This window comes from Aptenodytes patagonicus, chromosome 2 (assembly GCF_965638725.1).
Source record: "Aptenodytes patagonicus chromosome 2, bAptPat1.pri.cur, whole genome shotgun sequence".
NCBI lineage: Eukaryota > Metazoa > Chordata > Aves > Sphenisciformes > Spheniscidae > Aptenodytes > Aptenodytes patagonicus.
The window spans coordinates 5,557,980-5,577,874 of record NC_134950.1 but is presented as its reverse complement, the minus strand read 5'-3'; the positions used below and the strand labels follow the sequence as shown (position 1 = coordinate 5,577,874).

At 38.8% G+C, this 19,895-nt stretch overlaps 1 protein-coding gene across 1 annotated transcript in view; it reads right to left on the bottom strand.

The window, feature by feature from the left end:
• Nucleotides 1-19,895, bottom strand: part of FAM135B (family with sequence similarity 135 member B) — a 222,776-nt gene that overhangs the window by 61,014 nt on the left and 141,867 nt on the right. The window contains exons 4-7 of the mRNA XM_076329049.1: nucleotides 19,410-19,549; nucleotides 12,398-12,468; nucleotides 10,339-10,512; nucleotides 695-821 (exon numbers count right to left, since the gene is read on the bottom strand). Coding sequence (XP_076185164.1) covers nucleotides 695-821; nucleotides 10,339-10,512; nucleotides 12,398-12,468; nucleotides 19,410-19,549 — 512 coding nt within the window. The remainder of the gene's footprint in view (nucleotides 1-694; nucleotides 822-10,338; nucleotides 10,513-12,397; nucleotides 12,469-19,409; nucleotides 19,550-19,895) is intronic.

Genomic DNA, 19,895 nt, shown 5'->3' with positions numbered 1-19,895 from the left:
TTTCCTAACAAGTTAACGATTCCAATATTCTGGGTTGAGTTTCTAGATCTGAGGAAACGTTTCTGACAAAAACCACTTCAAAGCTAGCACTTAAAAAACCAAAACAAAACAAAACAAAAATACCCCAATTAATCATTATTTTCCAAACAAACAACTTTGTACTAAAAATTGCACAATAATTTCTCCTCTTCACCTGCAGTAAGTAATAAGGTCAAAGGCATACACTAACTGTGGGACCTGCCTTGAGTAAGGCAATGTGCGTAACGCCCCGTCACCAGCACACACGATACTCAATACTCCAGACACAAGCCCTTCCTTCACAACATTCCTAATAATGACTCAAGTCCTCTGGCTGTCGAACATAGGACCTGAAAGCAAGGATCTTTTACTGAATAATTAGTTTCACCTTACAGCAGACAACTGGTCAAGTGAATCCTGCCTTAAAAGCGTCATTGGCAATCAGGGATATATCCATACATCTTGAATTTTTCTGAAATGGTTCATATAGGTGGGGGCTGAACACCCAGGAACTGTGTATCCAGGTGCCAGGTGGTTTGTGCAGAAATGTTTGAAGGGTTCTTCCTACAACAAAATCCCTCTACTAGCAATATAAACCAGGGTATGTTCTTCACAGATAATGTGGACACTCTGTGTGACCAAATGGAAGTAAGACATCATTGTTCATCCTCCTTACCTCTGAAGAAGTGGGTTTACAGTAGCCAGCTCCAAACACTAGATTTTCTAATGACATACTGGACTGGTCTGGTCCCGCCTCCAGGTTGCCTTTACCAAGCCATGAACCTTTCCCTGGACGAGCAAAACTAAAAGAAGAAAAATTGAGAAGAAAAATAATCAGAGAAGTATTGTTAAAGAAGAATCATTGTTGTCCCAGTGCTATTTCCTTCCTTAGAATATGTTTGCAGTTTTGGTTTTGTTGTTGTTGTTAGTTTTTGCTTTTATTTATTTCAAGCTGGCACTGTAAGTCCACGTTTTCCTTTCAAAATGAACATTGTCCAGTATGCACTAGCTGAAATGATGTGAATGGAGCTTGCTTTCTTGGCATTCAGTCCAGTGGCTTGAGTGTTCTCTTTAACTCAGTCCTTTCTCTGCTCTCTTACAGATCTTTTTCCAGCATAACATCTTAACAATCCACATAGATAATACTCTTATCCAGCTTCTCATCAGCTTGCATCTTGATTGATTCAACATCTTTCTCTCTGGCTTTAACCATATCACCCTTCTCTTTGAACTGTGCATGATCTCTCTTTACTATCAATATCCTTTACAGCTCATCCCAATCTTTTATTATGGATTGTAAGCTTATTTCCCACTTCACATGGTCCCATGACATAAGCTTCCAGCATCAACATGACAAGACTTCAGCCCAAAACATGCATTTCCTTTTGCTGAGAGCAGTCCATTCATTTGGGATGTGTTCTCCCATACCCATGTGCAACATGAATTTGCTGTTATCCAAATCCTTCCTCAAAAGCTTGATAGAATTTAAGTTGCTTTAGTGCTGAGGTCATTACCTCTCAGTGCTGACTATTATGGTCACAGTGTTCCCTTCTGACTGTATCTGTATGTCTCCTATCTTATAGCATGAACCCATTAAGGGTGGAACATCTTGTTTGGCGTTTACTCAGCATCGAGCCCACCAGAGTCCCGATGCAGAGCTAGGGCTCTTATTCTGGATTAATCTGAGCAAATGTCTACATCCCAGTTAATGATGTAGGCTGCCTTTATAGTCGCTGGAGAGGAATCAGCATTTCCAGGGTATGAGTCATCTCTTTCTGAAGTACTGATATCAAATAGGTCAGATGAATTTCACCCTCAAAGTGCTTATTTCTTATTGTGGACTATAAAGAGAGGCTAGGATGACTGCCTCATAAACAACTGAAGTCAGATGAAATAAACCCCACTGTTAGTCCCTGTGATAACATGTACATAAACTACATCAGGATTTCAAGAGAGAAATCAGGCTACTTGTGGCGAATACAATAAGCCAAATTACTGAATCTAAATGGTGATGCAAGCAACCACAAGTGTTCTTAAAAAGCACGTAGGCAAGGGCGGAATTGAAATAATGAACTGCAGAGAAAAAAGAAAAACACGGTTGCTGTTCATAGTCGGGGCAGAGGTAATGCCACTGAGTTTGTACCACAGCTTTCAAACTGGGATAACCATCCACAGGCACCTGATGCCCATCCAGGCATCCCAAATTACATCATACCCAGGAGACCTGGTCTCCTTGGAAGAACAAAAACTTCCAAGATGGGGAGCACAAAAAATATTTTAAAACCGTAATGTGCCAGAACTAAAAGCCACAGGGCAGTGCCATTCATTCTGCCAAAACTTTCCAATCTGAGGTTATTCCTCTGTGTAGATGTGTATCATGTGGCCATGTTAGCTCAAATCAGCCATAATTCATGGATATCTACATCTGATTCAGTTTTTAAGGACAGACAAGGGTCCTGACTGCTGTACAGAAACACACAACAAAAGAAAGGATGCTTATGCTAAGGATATAAGACAAAAGAGAGGTGCAGCAATACCTGTTATCACCCAAATAACAGGTGAGGTTCTGATGTGCAGGGAAACTCAGTGATGTGTGCAACATGAGAAAAAGAATCTCAAGCAAGATTAGGAATTGGGCCAGTTTCAGAAGGTTAATCACAAATCCCTGCCTCGCCTCTAAGACAAAACTGCCATTTGTTATATATCCCCTAGCATTCATATACTGACAAAAAGGACATCCTGCGACGGGGAGGATGGTGTAGAAGACCTTAGTATATATCTGGCCTTGCTTATGTATGTATTAATGTATGTGATCCAAGAAATTTCCAGCTGGCTGCTTCTAAGCAGCATGAAGTCTTTCCATGTATTTCCTACATGCGACATTTAAGATAAAAATAAATAAATAAACTAAAGCAATTACAAACAGCCAAGAGATAAACACTGCTCTGAATAATTTCAGCTGTTATTGGATGATGTTGTCTGCCCTGATCTGCTGGAAAGGCTCAAGAAGCAGAAATAAAAAATGATTGCTGTGGTATCAGAGAGAGAAACTCCTCATTTGAATATTAGCAAAGCTTTCAAAGGTTTTAAGGGAGAGAAAAGCACTTTTTAATGCCTTTTTAATTTATTTATCTTTTTCTTTTACAACAGAGAAGGGATTTTAATCTGTTGGTTTTATGGAAATTGATTTCACATACCACTGTAAAACAAAAACCTTTTTTGGGAAACCTGCCAAAATGACATCTGTCTTTTGAGGGAAAGTTTAACTGGAAGGCTTACAAACTGTTGAGGTTCCTCTACTGCTTTCTGAAGCACATAATGCTTGAAGACAATTTTTATTAGCAATAACAGGTTAAATTGCTACATCAAATTTTGTTTTCTGTATTTATTTTTTCTTATTATTCCTGCAACCATGCTCATTTGCATGAATCTTGAACTTTCGTCATTTACATGTCCATTTGGACTATGCCTTAATAGCATTGATTTAATATCAACATTTAGATCCTCACCCTGTATGTTAACCTTAGGTTTTATTTGGAGTCAGGATAAAAAAAGTCAAAAGAGGTAATGTGTGCCTGTCAGAGAGAATGGACATGTGTGCAGAATTATTAATATTTCCAGTGAAAGAAACAGTTTATTTTTTTGGAGCTGTTCTTTTGATGACCTTATCCATGAGATGTCTTTATCCTTCAGAGGAGTCTCGTAGTTCTTATAGCAGCCATCTATGGACACATACTATAGTAAGCTGCCTTGAAAAGCCCAGATTTTTCCTATGGTATAACCTGCAAGATACCAGCAATCAAAATTTAAGAACTTTCTGACTCAGAGGTTATATTCAGGCAATTATTTCCAGCAGTCATGGTTATCTTCCATGAATTTGTGTCCATGCCTTTTTGATTTATACTTTTGGCCTCTGTAACATCTTTTGGAATGAATTGCACGTTGTAATATATGCTGAGCTTTCTGTTTGTTTTGAACCTGCTGCTGGAGAATTGAATGTGGCACCTTTTAGTTTTTGTATTGTGCAAAATATTAAATAATCATTCCCTGGTTTATATCTTCTGTAGACAATTCTTTAACCAGATGGCAGTTCCCTAGCATAAGAAATGGATTGGCCTTGATAAATGTTAATTCAGATGTGTTATTGAAGTAATTCAGAATAAATGTTTTAGGCTGGTTTAATAAAATATAATACTACCTTTGAGATTAAATGGCCCCAAAATGAAATAACCTTTTTTTAAGTTTTTCATTCACTTTTTTCAAAATGAAGACCTTTTTTTTCTTTGGTAAGCAAAACAATTTCTTCATGAATTGTAGATTTCAGTAGAATGGGGCAAAAAACCTAACAGATTGGGATCTTCTGAATCTTGCTTGGGAAAAAACTATCTTGCATGACATGAAATGGTCAAACTGTAAAAAAACAAACACCACCCCCCCCCCCCCCCAATCTTCACATTTCTAATGACAAGAAATTATAATCTTGTGACTGAACCAGGAGTGGAAGTTCAGGAAATGAACTTGCATCCCATTTAGGCCAGATCCTATGCAGAAATCACTTTTTTCCCTCAGTCCCTCATGCATAAAATATTACTGATTTTAAAAATGAAAAACATAAGTAAGTCCTATAGAAATAACACACTTCAGAATCAAACCCCCACATCCTCCACTGACAGCACCGTTTGCATTTCACCAAGAACTTCCTTCTCACTCCCACAGATCAGGAAAGATGCAATGCACAGCACTGATTTCCCTCACTGCTTTAACTCAAAACATTAATATATATCTTTTGGCAAATTACTGCTGGCATGTGGCCATAAGATACATGGATGATCTGTTATTTGTTTTTGAGAATATTATGTAGATAATTACAGTTGTGCTCCCCTAGACATGTTTCTCTCTTACACAAGGACTTTCACTAAGGTTATAATCAGTGACTGTAAAATATTGTCATAGAATCATAGAATCATAGAATAGTTTGGGTTGGAAGGGACCTCTAAAGGTCATCTAGGCCAACACCCCTGCCGTGGGCAGGGACATCTTCAACTAGATCAGGTTGCTCAGAGCCCCGTCCAACCTGACCTGGAATGTTTCCAGGGATGGGGCATCCACCACCTCTCTGGGCAACCTGTGCCAGTGCTTCACCACCCTCAGCGTAAAAAATTTCTTCCTTCTATCTAGTCTACACCTACCCTCTTTTAGTTTAAAACCATTACCCCTTGTCTTATCACAACAGGCGCTGCTAAAAAGTTTCTCCCCATGTTCTGAGCTTCTTGTGTAAAACATCCCATTTAGGGATGCAATAAATGGGATTTATTAAAATATAATTTGTAACAGAAACAGATATCTCTCCCTAGATCCCAAACAGAGGGGGAATCTAGTTGAAATCTCTAATGATTGTGATTGCTGGAAAATGCTGGTTCATTTGTCCTGAACACCTTTAGTTGCTATAAAACTTCAAAGCAGGCAAAGTCATGTGGTGAGATTTATTTAGTTTGGGGGGGGGGGGGGTGTCTGAAAGTTTGACTCAGAAATAGTCAGGTTTTTCTTATGTGACTTCTCTGCTGGTAGCTCAGGGGAATGGCATGTCAAAGTGGAAGTTTATCTTTGTAGATACATAACAAACAGTAACAAATAAAAGAAAGTTCAGAGGAAAAATCATCCAGTTATTATGCAAGAGTTCTTAGAGAAAAAAAAAAAAAACAACAAACCGGTATTCTTTTACTAAACATGTTATGGAAGCAATAGCTCTTTACTGCATAAATACTCCATTTTCTTTCTACAGATTAATATATTTGCAAATGAGATAGAGCAGGAAAAATGTCATGAACTTTGCTACCCAGGATTACATCTGTGGCAGTTTCAGATATAAGCTGCCCATAAGTAGGTGCCAGCTACACTTACAATTGTAGAAAAATTGACCTGCATAGTCCACACCCAGATTCGAGGTGTACAGGGTAGTACAGTGTGTGTATCACATATAGATATATCAGTCATGCTTTTGAGGAACAGGAGGATGCCTGGGAATAAAAGGATTTAGGCAAGATAAAATTGTTCAAGGATGGTCAGGGTTGGCTTGATTCCTCAGTGCAGTGGAGCCAAGCAGAACTAGGTCAGGGCTGAAACCTTTAAATACCCTGTGTCCATTTGATTCTGTTTCCTCTTCCCAAAGCAGAGCAAGCTCAAGGCACTGAAAAATTCAGTAACTGTGTCTCGGTTTCTCCACCTGCAAAATGTGTATTATATTATTTCCCCATCTCAGATGCCACCAAGATTTCTTGTTTCTCATACAGTGATTTGGATGTCAGCAATTAAGAATTCACTATTAACAAGTAAAATCCTGAAAGTATGTATGAACATAGGAAAGAGAATAAATAGTTGAAGAGAATCCAGAAACCTGAGGAAATTAAACCCCTTTCTTGTGCAAACAAGAGAAAACAGGTTTGCCAGCTGCCTGTGATGAAGGATCGTGCTTATTTGCAGCAATTTCAAGTCTTGCTTTTTTTCCCCTTGGTTTTTGTTTTTTTTTTTTCATTTAGATTGAAAATGTTTTCAGCTGAAGCCCAAGAGCCAAAGTAAGAGTGCAGATGCTGTGGCTATCGAATGAGGTGGATTTTGCACAGTCCTCAGACAAAGCATGGCTTTGGGGAGACCAGTCTGTACAGATAGTAGCAGTCTGGTGCTGAAACACAGCTCTTACATATCCAGAAAGCTTTCAGGGGAAGAAAGTACAAATCATCTGAAGTCATTGGATAAACTTTCAGTAGAAGATATGCCAATCAGATCCTATTGTCCATGCTGCTTAACAGGAAATACAACATATAAGGCAATATATTCACTGTGGGAAACTTTGTGTGTGTGTGAAACTATGTATTTGGGTACTTGTTTCAGAGATTATTTACAAGTTGTATTTTTACTTATAAACAGTAGTATATGCTAACCCCTCTTGAGAATGAGTAGTGCAGAGGTCTGTGGAATTAATGAAGCAGGTAACCATGTTTCTTGCTGTTTGCCTCCTAAATGAGTCCAATATAAGAAAGGCATTGAGCTTGCAGCATGCCTGAGACTAAGTAGACATGCATGCCATAGAGATGGATGTGTCCTTTTGGGAAAAGTAGAAATATTTCTTGAAGTCTGAACTACGTTGGAGCAAAGCACCTTTTCTAACAGCTGATGCTGGGTTAATAACTGCTGCTTCCACTTATAGACTGGACCAGTAGCAAAGCCAGTGACAGGGAGCTAAAGGAGAAGTCAATGGCTCAGGCCAGAAACCAGACTGACCTATACAAAAGACAAAGCAGAAAACTGAAGTGCAAAAGCCCTAACTCCTCACTTTCCTCCTGCAACTGTCTACTCACATTTAGCCTCTGGAGCTTAGGTAAGGGAATAAAAAAGGTATTTAAGCAGTTTGTGGAGGCCAGTGCATTCAGCAGGTGAGTACTCTCAAGCCTGAACATCATTCACTTTTTCTGTTCATCTTTTGACAAACTTGCTGCGGTCATCTTCTGTCATCCTGGGCAAAATGGGAGGCCCAGGGCCAGAGGGAAGCCCTTTACTTTCCAAAAAGAACTGTCGTTTCTGTGATGTTAGGAGAGATGTGCCAGCCAACTCCTGCTCTAGATTTGCCTCTGTTTCTCCTACATCCCAAAAGTCTGAAAATACTGCTCTGTGGTCTGAGCCAAAAGCATTCAGTGCAGACACCACCGACCTGCACAGCAGCTGTCGCTGCAGGAGGGCGAGGGGCTTGGGGTCTGCAACAGCACAGCTCCAGCCCTCTGGTTTGCAAACAGTGGTGTGACAATGTCCTGCTGTACCTGGCAGAAAGGTTTGATTGTAGGGGAAGGCGCAGGTGAGGGGAGCAGTGTTTCAGGTCACAAAATTTCCATTCAGAATCCTGCAGAGGATCCCAGAAACATGAATTTCACTCATTCTCAGTTTGGTAAGAGGCAAGGGCTTCAAAGTATCAAACCTAATGTAATATTTATTGTATAAGAATTATTAACCACAACAAACATCAATATCAAAATGTTCACTTGTCAAAAAACAGGAGGTAACGGAGGCACCCTGGCAAGGTTTGCCCAACAGGAGCTATTTGTGGGTGTATATTACCCTGCAAGGAAAGGCCTGAATCGGTCTTGCTGGTTTCCCTACTCTTTTCACTGTTTAAATACAGGCAATGGGGAAGGACTTTGGGGAAGAGTATCTAATTTGCCAACAGAGCTAACAAAATATGAATAGCTGAGTCCACAGAGCATATGTGAGCAGATAGCTGTGCTTCAGGCAAAGTTGTTTTCCTTCAGGACAGCAGTGAATTTCAATTTTACACAACGTGAGATCATTATTTTCAAGGCAGGTCTAGAACTGTTATTGTTTTACATTTAAGTGTATACATATGTGTAGAAATAATGTGTATATACATGTAAAGTACGTACTATAATGGGACAGTATCAAGTAGCAAACTAAAACAGAGTGAAAACACTGCATAGATATTTTTCCCAGACAATGTAACTATCTTGTGTTTATTTTTTCTATAATGTGACAAAAAAGACTTTCCAGTCAATCAGGTTCTATTGTGTAGCAAAAATAAAGATATGATTTTACAATTAAACCTTTTTTTCTATGTCCCTAGTAAACTCCAATGATAAGTGATAAGCAGGAAAGCTCTGACCTGGGAGAAGAGCAAGTAAGTTTCAGTTGGCTGGTTTTCTTTCAGAATGCTTGGAACTGGCATTTCTTTTACACTAGTGTCTTCACCCTGGTTTATATTTCGATAATGCATGATCTAAAAACTCTTCAGGTTTTGAATATTTATCAAGACGAAGATAAATCCTCAATATCATACTTTAAAATTATTTTACTGCCTTAAGCAAATGAGACTCTATATTGTGTTGTCAAAAATCTTCATTCCACTACATTAAGTAAAAATATGGTATAGTTCATAAATGTCCACAAAATCATATTTTAAAAGCTATAATAATTTGACTATGGAACAGTTGCTCATCATGAGATTTATGCCTAATAACAGTAACAAGTCTCTGCAGCCCCATTCATTAGAGGATAACAAAGCATTGAAAACAGTCATTAAGCCTGATAACTATTGTTCTTTCATCCTTTTATATAGTAGAACAATGGGCAAATTATCTGAGCAAAATTATCTGGTTAGAAGTAGTCTGTTACAATCTAATTCACTATTTAAAAAGTCAACACATAGCAGAAGAGAGATACAGCAGTTACCTGTATCTCAGCAGCAGAAGAAAAGACAGATGTGTCAGTCTGATCTACTAATACGACTCGCATCACTGTCACAACTCAACCTCTAACAATCTTAATTCGCTCTATGGCATCCTGTACAAGCAATGCCTTTATACAAATGGAGAACTGAAGCAAAGATGTATTAAGTCAAAATACGAAACCTGAGAAAAAAAGAGTCTACAGGCTCATCTTTTCTTTCTGACACAGTGCTCTTTGCACAATATTTGACAAACTTAAGAGTGTCCTGGTCATTCGGTAAACAACAAGGCCTTGCTGGAGTAAGGGAAGCTGAACAACGCTGAACACTGCATTTTGCTTCCGGACCAAAGGAGTTCCCTCCCTCTCAGCACTCGTTATCTCACACGGTGACAAGATTGGACACAAAGTAAATTGCCAGCAAGACCTTTGCTTCCCCTCGCCTGCTCTAAATATTAGAGGATATTGACCTCCAGTCCTATTTTATTTGAAGGAGTTCTGGATTATTTTCTAGTCATTATGAATCAGATAACATAAATCACACCTAGACCCCATGGCAGCTAGTATTATACTGCTGCACGGTTAAATCAGATGATGCTGCAAAGGAAAAATTCAACGGAGCCTTATCCTGTACTGACTCATGCATACCTCTTTCAATCCATGTTATGAATTATGCTAATAAACAGAGGCCACAGATGAGATTAGAGTCCAGCTGTCCTAAATGCTTTACAAAACAACAGGGGAAAAAAATGTAAATGCTCTAAGTTGCTTTTAGACTAAAGAGGAAAAACAGCCAAGGATAAGAGAATTTTCACTTTCCTCATGTTACAGATGGGGAATAGAGAGATCAAGGCTAATCCAAATTTCTGAACCTCATCACAAAGATTTTGCTAGTTGTTGATCAGACCCCTAGTGTCTTATCAAGGGAAGGAGCATGTGTCAGAGGCTGGCTCTAAACCCCAATCTCCAGAATACTAGCTCAGGACAAAAAACCTTGAAATTAAATTATTGTCTCTGCTTCTCCTATACAATAAACAAATGAACTCAGAAGAGGAATCTCCTCTGCCTCTGAACAGACATTTCTGTGTCCTTTACCTGATCAGAGGCTGGTGTAACGCTACCAGCGATGCATGCACTGTGACGGATATCACTGACAGGTGGAAATAGTCAAACATGACAGGAACATGGTGGTGCAGACCTCTCCGGGGGTGGAAGTGGAGACACAGTGTACGACTGCTGATCATGGGGATCGCTGGAACATCTCTCAGCCTGAAAGAGAAAGGGATTTATAAGGGTTGGTGAAAGCCTGAGTTGTCACAGCCTGTAACATGCTACAAGCAACAGACTGGGAGATGGCTTGAGGTGAATTTTTATCACTTCCCAGCTTCATAAGTGTTTACATAACTGATGGGTATCTTGTCTTGTACTTATGCCTAGCATAAATATAAATACAAATATATATATACATATACATACAAAAATAAATAATAAATAACAGATGTAGAGAGATATATAAATATACTGTATGAAAGAAAAATAGATGTGATGCAATTCCAGTTTCCCCTGGTGATTGTCCTTAATGTCCACCTATGCACAAGTTCTGGGGACATCAAGAACTAAGTAGCAGAAGGAAATGCATTTAGCAAACTGCTCAGCTTATTTGAGTGTTCATAGCCAGGACAGCTCACTACTTGTGATTTTCAGTGCAAGAGCAATCAACTCAGGCAATCTGTGAGAGTTAGAAGCAGTCCTGTGTCAGAGAGAGCTGAAAGTATTTCCAGATAGCTGATCTTCTGAAAAAACTTTTTGCAAGAGGCAAAAAAAAAAGAGTAGGTGAAGTAACTGCAGAGAAACAATACAAGTTGGACTGGCTTCTCCTTTTTTCAGTAAATAAAACCCAAGAATTTAATTTAGAGTTTGATTATAACTATTCCAGAATAACTTTCCTAGTGTGCAGTCAACCACATGACACCTGAGTCACCTATAGGGCAGGAGACTGAGACGTAAACCAGGAGCATGCCTAACCACATCCTCCCAATGCAAGTGAAACTCACTTCTAAAGAAGAATTGTTTTACAGTATTAAAGACCCTTCTGAAGCCAATTGTTTCCCAGAGCTAAGAAAAACTATGATGAGATGATTGAGTGTGGTGCATGGTTAGTCCCAAGAAGTTTTTCAATGAGATTTGCAGAACATCCTTTTATAAAAATCACTGCTCTTGTTTATAGTAAATGGGATTAATCATTCAGATGATAACAGAAATTAAATGTATGTGTTAAAGCACAATTTCATAACTTGAAAGCTTCAGTTCTTTTTATTCTTGGCTATCACTTAATGTTTGTTTTTTCTCTCTTCTAGACCCATCAGCATCACAGCTGATGACTGATGGTCCAGTCCCACCTGCCTGAGAAAACAAGTTTTCACTTTTTGTATCTTGAAGATAAAGGAAACATGTTCTTGAAAATTGTTAATGTGCCCTATGGATATGAATAAAATCACATGGGGACAGTCTTAGCATGAAACACAGCTCAGATGATTTCTCTGCACCCCCTCCCATCCCCCATAAATGCTGCAGAAGTCATTGGAAGCGTTTTCTGTGATTCACAGAGGCTGAATAACGTCTGGGATCACACTTTCTGCTATGTCTCAGGAAGGGATGCTACTCCCACTTCACCTAAGATTGTGGAATCAAATGCAGTGGGAAGAGATCAAAGTCAATGGGAAGACTCTTTCCTCCTAAAATATAGAGACAGCTTTGGTTCTTATACAAGAACAGTGCTTAGCATGTTCATACACTCATCTTCAGCCCGAAAATACTTCATTGCCTCCTGAGATAAATTCATTCCTGAACCACAGGCCCCGCTCACATGGAGGTCAATGATGATATTCCCTTTGACTTTAACAGCAGTAGAGATAGAGCAACACTTAATGCCTTTGAAAACCTCACATTTAAAGGAGAAAAAATGTTGTTCCTTTAAAGAGGAGTATGAGACACTCTTCAAATACAGAGACGAGAAACAGAAAGACTTCAACACTGAGGCAAAGGAAAGACTTATCAAAGCTATCCCTTTTTCCAAAGGACTCTCACTTCATGAAAGTAATTTCCCAATGAACAAATGCCTGCATTACCAATTGAGCTTTAAAACAGCACTTACTGTTGTTCGCTATCAGTAAAGTGCAGGTCCAACTTGAGCTGAAAATCTGCCTCACTCAATGCATCTTCCACCTACAAAAAGAGAGAGGCAAGGTTACCTTTATAAATTGGCACTACAACATTGAAGGCAAAGGTGGATGGGTTTGTCTGATAAGAGCAAAGGCAAAAACATGCAGCAATAGCAGCATCCCACCACAGTGGCAGAAAGGAGCAAATGCCACAGCAAGTCGAAGTAATTGCTGAAGGAGTCAGATGGAACCAGAGCAGTCAGAGGTGTTATCTGCTCCTGGGTGTCCTGTCACGTCAAAAAAATCACTCCAGACAAGAGTGTGTAGAGCACTGCATTTGCTGGATGCTTGCTCTTTGCACACTGAGAGTCAGTGGAGTATTTCTGAAGCCAAGCTCCTGCCTTGAGCGAGTATTCATTTGAGTTATCTTGTCAGCTGAATGAGAACAAGGACTAGGTTTTCTTGGTTGAGAAATAGCCATGGATCTTTCTGATTACCTGCCGGTAACTAATGCAAGGTTCAAAATTTACAGCTTAAAACAATCAGAAATGGCTCAAATAGTTCTGATAATTTCTGATCTCTCATCATCAGACTTTTAATTTGTTTCTCAGCAAGCTGAGGTTTTCCTGTCTCCCAGTCACTCTTTCTGGCCCTTGACAGATTCATGGAGGAAGTTTGTAATTGATTCTCATTTAGACCATTTTCTTTGCAAAATTCAAAGGCTTTTGTTGTTTTTAAAGCTTCAGTTGACGGAAGTTTAACTGTTCACTTTGTTGCAGGGTACTGAGCATGTTTATACATGGTAGGATTCAGCTTTCCAAATACACTGAAGATATCATGTGTGATGATAAGCCAGCTCACTAGTACCTTCAACTAATAGGTCCCACCAGCAAGATTACCCTTCTTTTATTGTCAATAAAATACTTTAATTGGATTTTCTGAAACAGTACATGAAGGAAGCGGTCAGTTTGTTATCTTCACCTGGAAAAGACTACATTGGATAACACAACCCACCTTGGCACATTTAAAGCAACTATAATCAATTAAAATAAATAAATTAGAATGGAAGAAGGATTAAGCTGCCCAGCACTTTCTCCTTCACTCTTTTGGAATGTCTTTTCTTCCCCAGCAATGTAGGTTTAGTAGAATAAAGTATGTTTTTATTTCTATCAACCTAAATGGAAATATGAATAAAAACCCCACTAATTTTATTACCAAAATAGCCATCTTCTGTGGGTGTAAACATCCTTTATTGTATACCAGAGTACAACAGGAGATGCACAGGAATGCAGGTGGAAAAGTGGAGTTGTTCACTGGGGATAGGGTATTATAAATACTTCTTTTTACCCAATTTTTGCCACAAAAAGGTGAGGTGAGACATCTAGGTTCTGTCTTTTGTCAGTGGAAAGCAACAAGCAGATGCATACAGTGAGCTGACTTGTCCTGAGGTACACATCTGAAAAGGACAATTGATTTCTGTTTGTGCCTGTCTCTTTCCATTGACAATAGATAGAGCCTAAAGAAATATATTGGTCTAGATACACCTGAATTTCGTATGACTTAAGTTAGGCAAGATGAATTCCACTTTCTCCAGCTGATTAGCACTTTCTTAACAACAGAATATATCAAAAATGCACTGAAGGCAATGTCAGAGGCATCTAGCCTGCTCTGACAGGTAGGATTCATAAAATATATAACATAAAACATGTTTAGCTAGGTTTTCCAAAGGTGAAACTCCATCTACAGAGTGCCTTTTTCTGTTGAAGGAAGAAAATTGAGAGTCAAGGATCGATTGTACTTTGACAAAATTATCAAAGTTGTAAAATTTAAACTCTTCTGAAGTAATATGGTATTTCTTCTAGCATGACCACAGGCACAGAGATGTGAGGAGAAAATTCCAGCCTCTGAAAATGTGCTTTCTCTTTTGTGTTTGTCTCAAAACACCTGGAAGTATGTCTTTCAGAAAAAAAAGACTTTTTCTTTTTTAATGAATTGTTGTCACTAAAAATCAGAGCTGCTGGCAGTTGCAAAGGAAATAATCATTACCGAAGCTACAGTCTGAATTTAAACTAGGAATTCAGCTCAGGTATAGTGCTTCAGACAAAGCAAACCTCATCCTCCAACAGAGGGGATGAAATTTTGGGTCTGTGCCTAATACTGTTGAGCACCTGCAACTGTCACTGAAATCTGAGTCTGTGTTTAAAACAAGTTCAATAGGCAGTGACACTAGCTCAAAACACCTTGAGGCAATGAGCAGATGTCTGAGAGACTTAGAGATATTCATCACTGCATGGGGTCATGCGTTAAGGTGCAAATATAGGATATTTTTAATCCCAAAACTGTATTGAATTCAAACTGCTCAGAATAGTGCAAAAACTCACAGAAAATCAAATCACAGTTCTCGCTACAGAGTTTACATGTTTTCCTTTGTGTATTGGAGGTGTAAATATTAAGACAAGTGAAAATTGGACAGTTGTTAAAAAATCACTGGACTCTTCATGAGAAAATATTATTAAAAATCTTATGCATAGGTTGAGAAACAACAGAATTACGTACAATAATTACATGACACAAGTTACTATACAGCTTTGACACCTGCTGGACTTTCTTGTGTTTTACTTTGTTTCACTTATTAGAACCACAGGTGCATAAGATCCTTTACATGGGAAAAAATGAAATGGCCTTTCCATAGCTCACACAGAAGAGGCACGGAAATTTCTGTAATTCCTCAGTCTCCTGTATGAAATAGTATTGTCCTTAAATGAAAAATTGGCTGCTTCTTTTAGCACTACTGGGACTATTATAGTGTTTTCCACAGTTACCATTTACAGACAGTATAATTTTGCAAAAGTTTGATAGACTATCAGATTTCTGCCACCACCACCCCCACCCCCCCCCCCGAAGAAAAGCTTTAAAATTTCACACCAACATACTTAAGAAATTAGTCTGAAAAATTTCTCTGGAATATAATTAGTGTTTGACTGGCTAAGCCAAGCAGTGTTCTCCCAGATACTCTGTGAAGTGTCTTCCAGTGGTTTTTACAAAGTTCTTTGACCTTTCAGCTGTGTCAATGATTAAAATCACAGCTCATGAAAGAAAAAATAAAATCTGTGTTTGCAGAAATACATTCATACTAAACAAGGAATATTATTCTGTTCTGTAATATTCCATACACCCAAATAAAAGTAAAGGAAATTCAGAACATCTGACCTCTGGGAAATATTATTGCATTTTACATACTGATTTTGTCTCTAGTCAAAAATAATATAAGTAAAGACAGTTCTGAACAGAAATTTTGAAAACATTCTTGGAAATAGTACATGCATTTCATTGTTTTTTTTCCCCCCTAAAATGAAGCAAGGCTGAAATTAATTGTCATTTCTGATTTGATTAATTCTTCATTGTTTGCATCAGTTTAATATCACTCTGCATTTTCTTGTAACATCATCTTGTGTCTTGTGGAAAGTAGTCTGCAAATTCGGTATCCTGTTCTCCCTTGCTGGGGTGTGCCTACATTTCCCCTAGTGCTCCCACCCTGGGCCTCATAGCTTGTGCAAAAAGACCCCATATTCGTCTGTGAGCACACACAGTTTTCCAGAAGGTGCTGTCCAGAGTTCAGGCTGTTTCCTAACCTCTGCCTCTCTTGCCAAAGGACTGCACTGACAGGGAAATGCATTTTGTTGAACACTATTCGGAATCTGTACAATAGAAAGTGTTTGTCTCTAAAAAGTAAAGTATTTATACAATAAAAAGTATACACAAAGCAAAGTACTCCTATTTCTGTTGAACTGGCCTGGAATCAAGTGCATCATTTCAGTTTTGAATTCTAATTTGTCAAGTTTACATTTACATCTTTGGTAATAATAATAACTGAAGTTTCCAGCATTCTTGTGATATACTTCCATAACATTTAACCGATTAGCCAGAATGTCAGACTGAATGATCTGGATGTCCCATCTCACTTAAATTTCTCCGGAAAGTACAAAATCTAATATACTGTGATATCCCAGCATGCCTCACTTTGTCCTTTCTCTGCTACTAAATTGTCCCTGAATAGAGCCAGCAAGCAAGTTACCTGTTTTATTGCTTGATGAAAGAGGCAGAGCTCCTTCTTCAATAAGAATGAAAGCAAAAGCTTATGAAAATAAATTAGACTTCTTTGTAACACTAAAGGCTGCCTCAGCCCTGCAATATTGTTTCCTATGAATTCAAAGAATGCTGCATTCTGGGATAATATAGAAAAAGGCATCTAATAAACCAGAGAGTTTTAAAGCACCATTTATATGGTGAAAGGTATGCTCAGTGCCACTTCTAGGCAGATAATTGAGGCTTCTTCCATTTAATGCCAGACAAAAAAGATGTATTTCCATATTTAAGCTTATCTAGGGTTATGCAAGAGGAGGGAGAAAAAAGAAAAAAAAACCCCAAAACAGTAGCAAATAATCTCATCTGGACATGCACACTGGGTTTTGTTGTTTGGGGTTTTTTTGTACTGAGCCTATCCCAGCAACCTATCCCATCAACAAAACTACCCTAGCACCATGAGGAGAAAGCATACTGCTCGCTTGAGATAATATTTGATAATTCCAGCTCTGACAGTAGAAACTACATGGAGCATGGGAACTCAGCACTTCCATTACCCAGTCTATCTTCTTTGTCTATTTATCGTAAGTTCCATTTACAGAAAAAGCAGTGAACAGATCCTTCACTCTCAACTAAAAAACTCACCACGGCACACAATTGGCACAAAAAGGATTTGCATCTGTTGTGTGTTGAATAAGTTAAGAAGTTATGGACAGAGATAATATTTAAAACACTTTACAAATCTCTATGTGTTTTGCCAACACCACATTGCAAGGAACACATCCAACATATGAGATGACATGACAGAGATGCAAAACCTTCCCTGAACAATAGTTGTGGATATAGTAGGTTTCTTCTGAGCATGGTGCTTAGTGGAGTGGCACACTTTGGTCTTTCCCATACTTATATCAAATTTGTAAAGTTGTGGAGAGCAAGACATCAAAGCAGAAAAAAGAGGCCTAGGAGCATTAAGCAGAAGTGAATTGTGCTAATCTGCTCAACACGCAAAAAGTTTTATTTTTTGCATTTGATTCTTTAGAGTCTCTTCAGCAACTCATTGGGGGCCAACAGACCTGTTCATCCTCTTATTCTACATCCCTGAAAACCCAAAGCAACTTCATCACACAGAGATAATGGAGTTTTCTCTGTGCAAAACCATTCTGTAAGTACAGAATTGGGCAGCTGTCTTTTTCCCAAGGGACCTCCTATGAAAAGACAAGTGTAATGCACACAGCACATCAAACATCAGAATGAGGTTTAGCTGTGAGGAATCTTGTGGGATTTTTTTTTTTCATTTTGTGAGGTGCACAACTTTCCTGAATATTAATGCAAAAATAATCAGAAATCATCCCTGCTCAACACAGCAGAAACTGTTATAATTTGAAGGGAGGGACTTTTAATCAGAGATGTTCCACTGAGGAAGGATAAAATTAATATTCAGTTAAGCATGTTGGAATGTTTTCCTAATGAATATTGATAAACTTGCATTTAACAATTTTTCATATAAGCACAAAACAACAACTCTAGGGAGGAATAAATTGATGACACTGTCAAAAAAAACCAACAAACCAAACCAAAACACAAAAAAAAAAAGTGGGAGGGAAAGGGAAGCATGTGAAATGAGCTTAAATTAGGTTCTCCAGCTGTTTTAATTTAGATCTAGATATAACCCATGTATATATAGGTTGAAATCAGACAAAACAGAAATTTTGAATTTCTTCATGCTCAAATGCAAAGTTATACAAGGAAGGACAAGTGAGAATCTCTGGGCCAAAGTTCAACACACAGCATTTGATTCACACTGGCTGCATATCTAATTTTGATGGCATGCTGATTTTGCAAAAACAGCTGATGTCATGTGTCTCTCATTATCAATGAGAGCAAGTACCAATGCCATGTACTCTGTACCAGTCCTTGTGCTGGCAAAGCACAACGATGACACATTGGGCCAGGCCTGAATGTCATTCTACAATGACACTTTCTCCCTTTTCTGTGTAAGAGTCCAGTAAAACAGTACTCTCCGTACTCTAAGATTGCTCCTCTCTTGTAGTTCCTGGGAACAGGAGTCATCATTGGGAGACAATAATTTCACATCAATAAGAGGAAGTCAAAGGTGCCCTAGAAGATGGGTGGTTAAGCTCATGTTGGCTGAAGGAGTGGATGCCGAATGAGGAGAAGGATCTAGGTATGAATCCATTCTAGCTGAGACGCAATGGAAAGCAAAGGGGTCGTACATGGACTATAGGGAGGTTAAGCTCCAGCTACTCTGCCATGCACTCCTGCAATCAGGAGCACTAAGGAGAAGGGTGAGGAGACCTCTGAGTGGTGCAAAGGGACTGTAGCAAAAACCAGTCACAAGGAGAGAGGAGGAGGAGAAGATAGCAGTAATGGATGGTAGGAGTAGAAGCTGGTCCTAGCAAGATGCAGAAGATTCCCAATTTTCTCAGGTGAGGTTGATCTACACAGATATGTACAATGAGTGACCTAGTACACAAATGACAAATTATGGTTGATACACTTGAGTTTCTGATATACTGATTTACCAGTATATGTCAACATCTTATTCCACTGGAAAGTCAAGGTGTAGACTACTCTTCATAACAGGCACGGTGCATAGGGTCTACCTAACCTAACGCAGATGTTTATAGTGTTGGCATTACAAATAAACAAATCACCCCACGCACCCTTGTGAGCATAGGTAATGATGGGTACAGGAAGGTCACTCTCCTTCTAATGCAGATGCTGGTATTTGGTCAGATAAATCATGCCTTTCCCTCCCTCAGCTACATTGATAAGACCTGTGACAGCACAGGGACCCCACAACATCTTCTCAAGTGGAGATATCTGTGCAATGGACACCTAAAGTTAGGTAAGAGGAATCCCAGCCCTCCTGGTTTTTATGTGCATCCCAAGACAACTCACCCTTTCGCCATCCAGAAGCAGGTGCACTCTGAAGTTCATTGACTCATTAAGAATGATCTCTTCGTTTCTGTACAAAATCTGAAATATTCTGCTGTAAACGTTGTTTTCATGAACACAGGCTGAGCAAAGGCTGGAATCACCTGCACAAAACACAGACAGACTCCTGGTGTGATTTCTGCAGGGAGATTATTTTTTTCTCCTACGCTTTCACTTCAGGATTATCTAGGCCAGTTTTATTAGTACTTGTAATTAAACACTTGCATTCACAGTAATTAATGGTAATGGAGCAGATTGTTATTGTGGGTTGCAGGTTCCCAAACATGGTATTTAACGAAAATAAATATTAAACTGTAGGCAGGCTGGATTTCAAAATGAGAATAGCTGACCCTGTGACAGCACTTAGCCTATTAACTTTATGTGTAATGAAAGCTAAAGCATCAAATGTCTTCTAGGGAGGTTTGCTACCCAGCACCATGAGGACTGTGG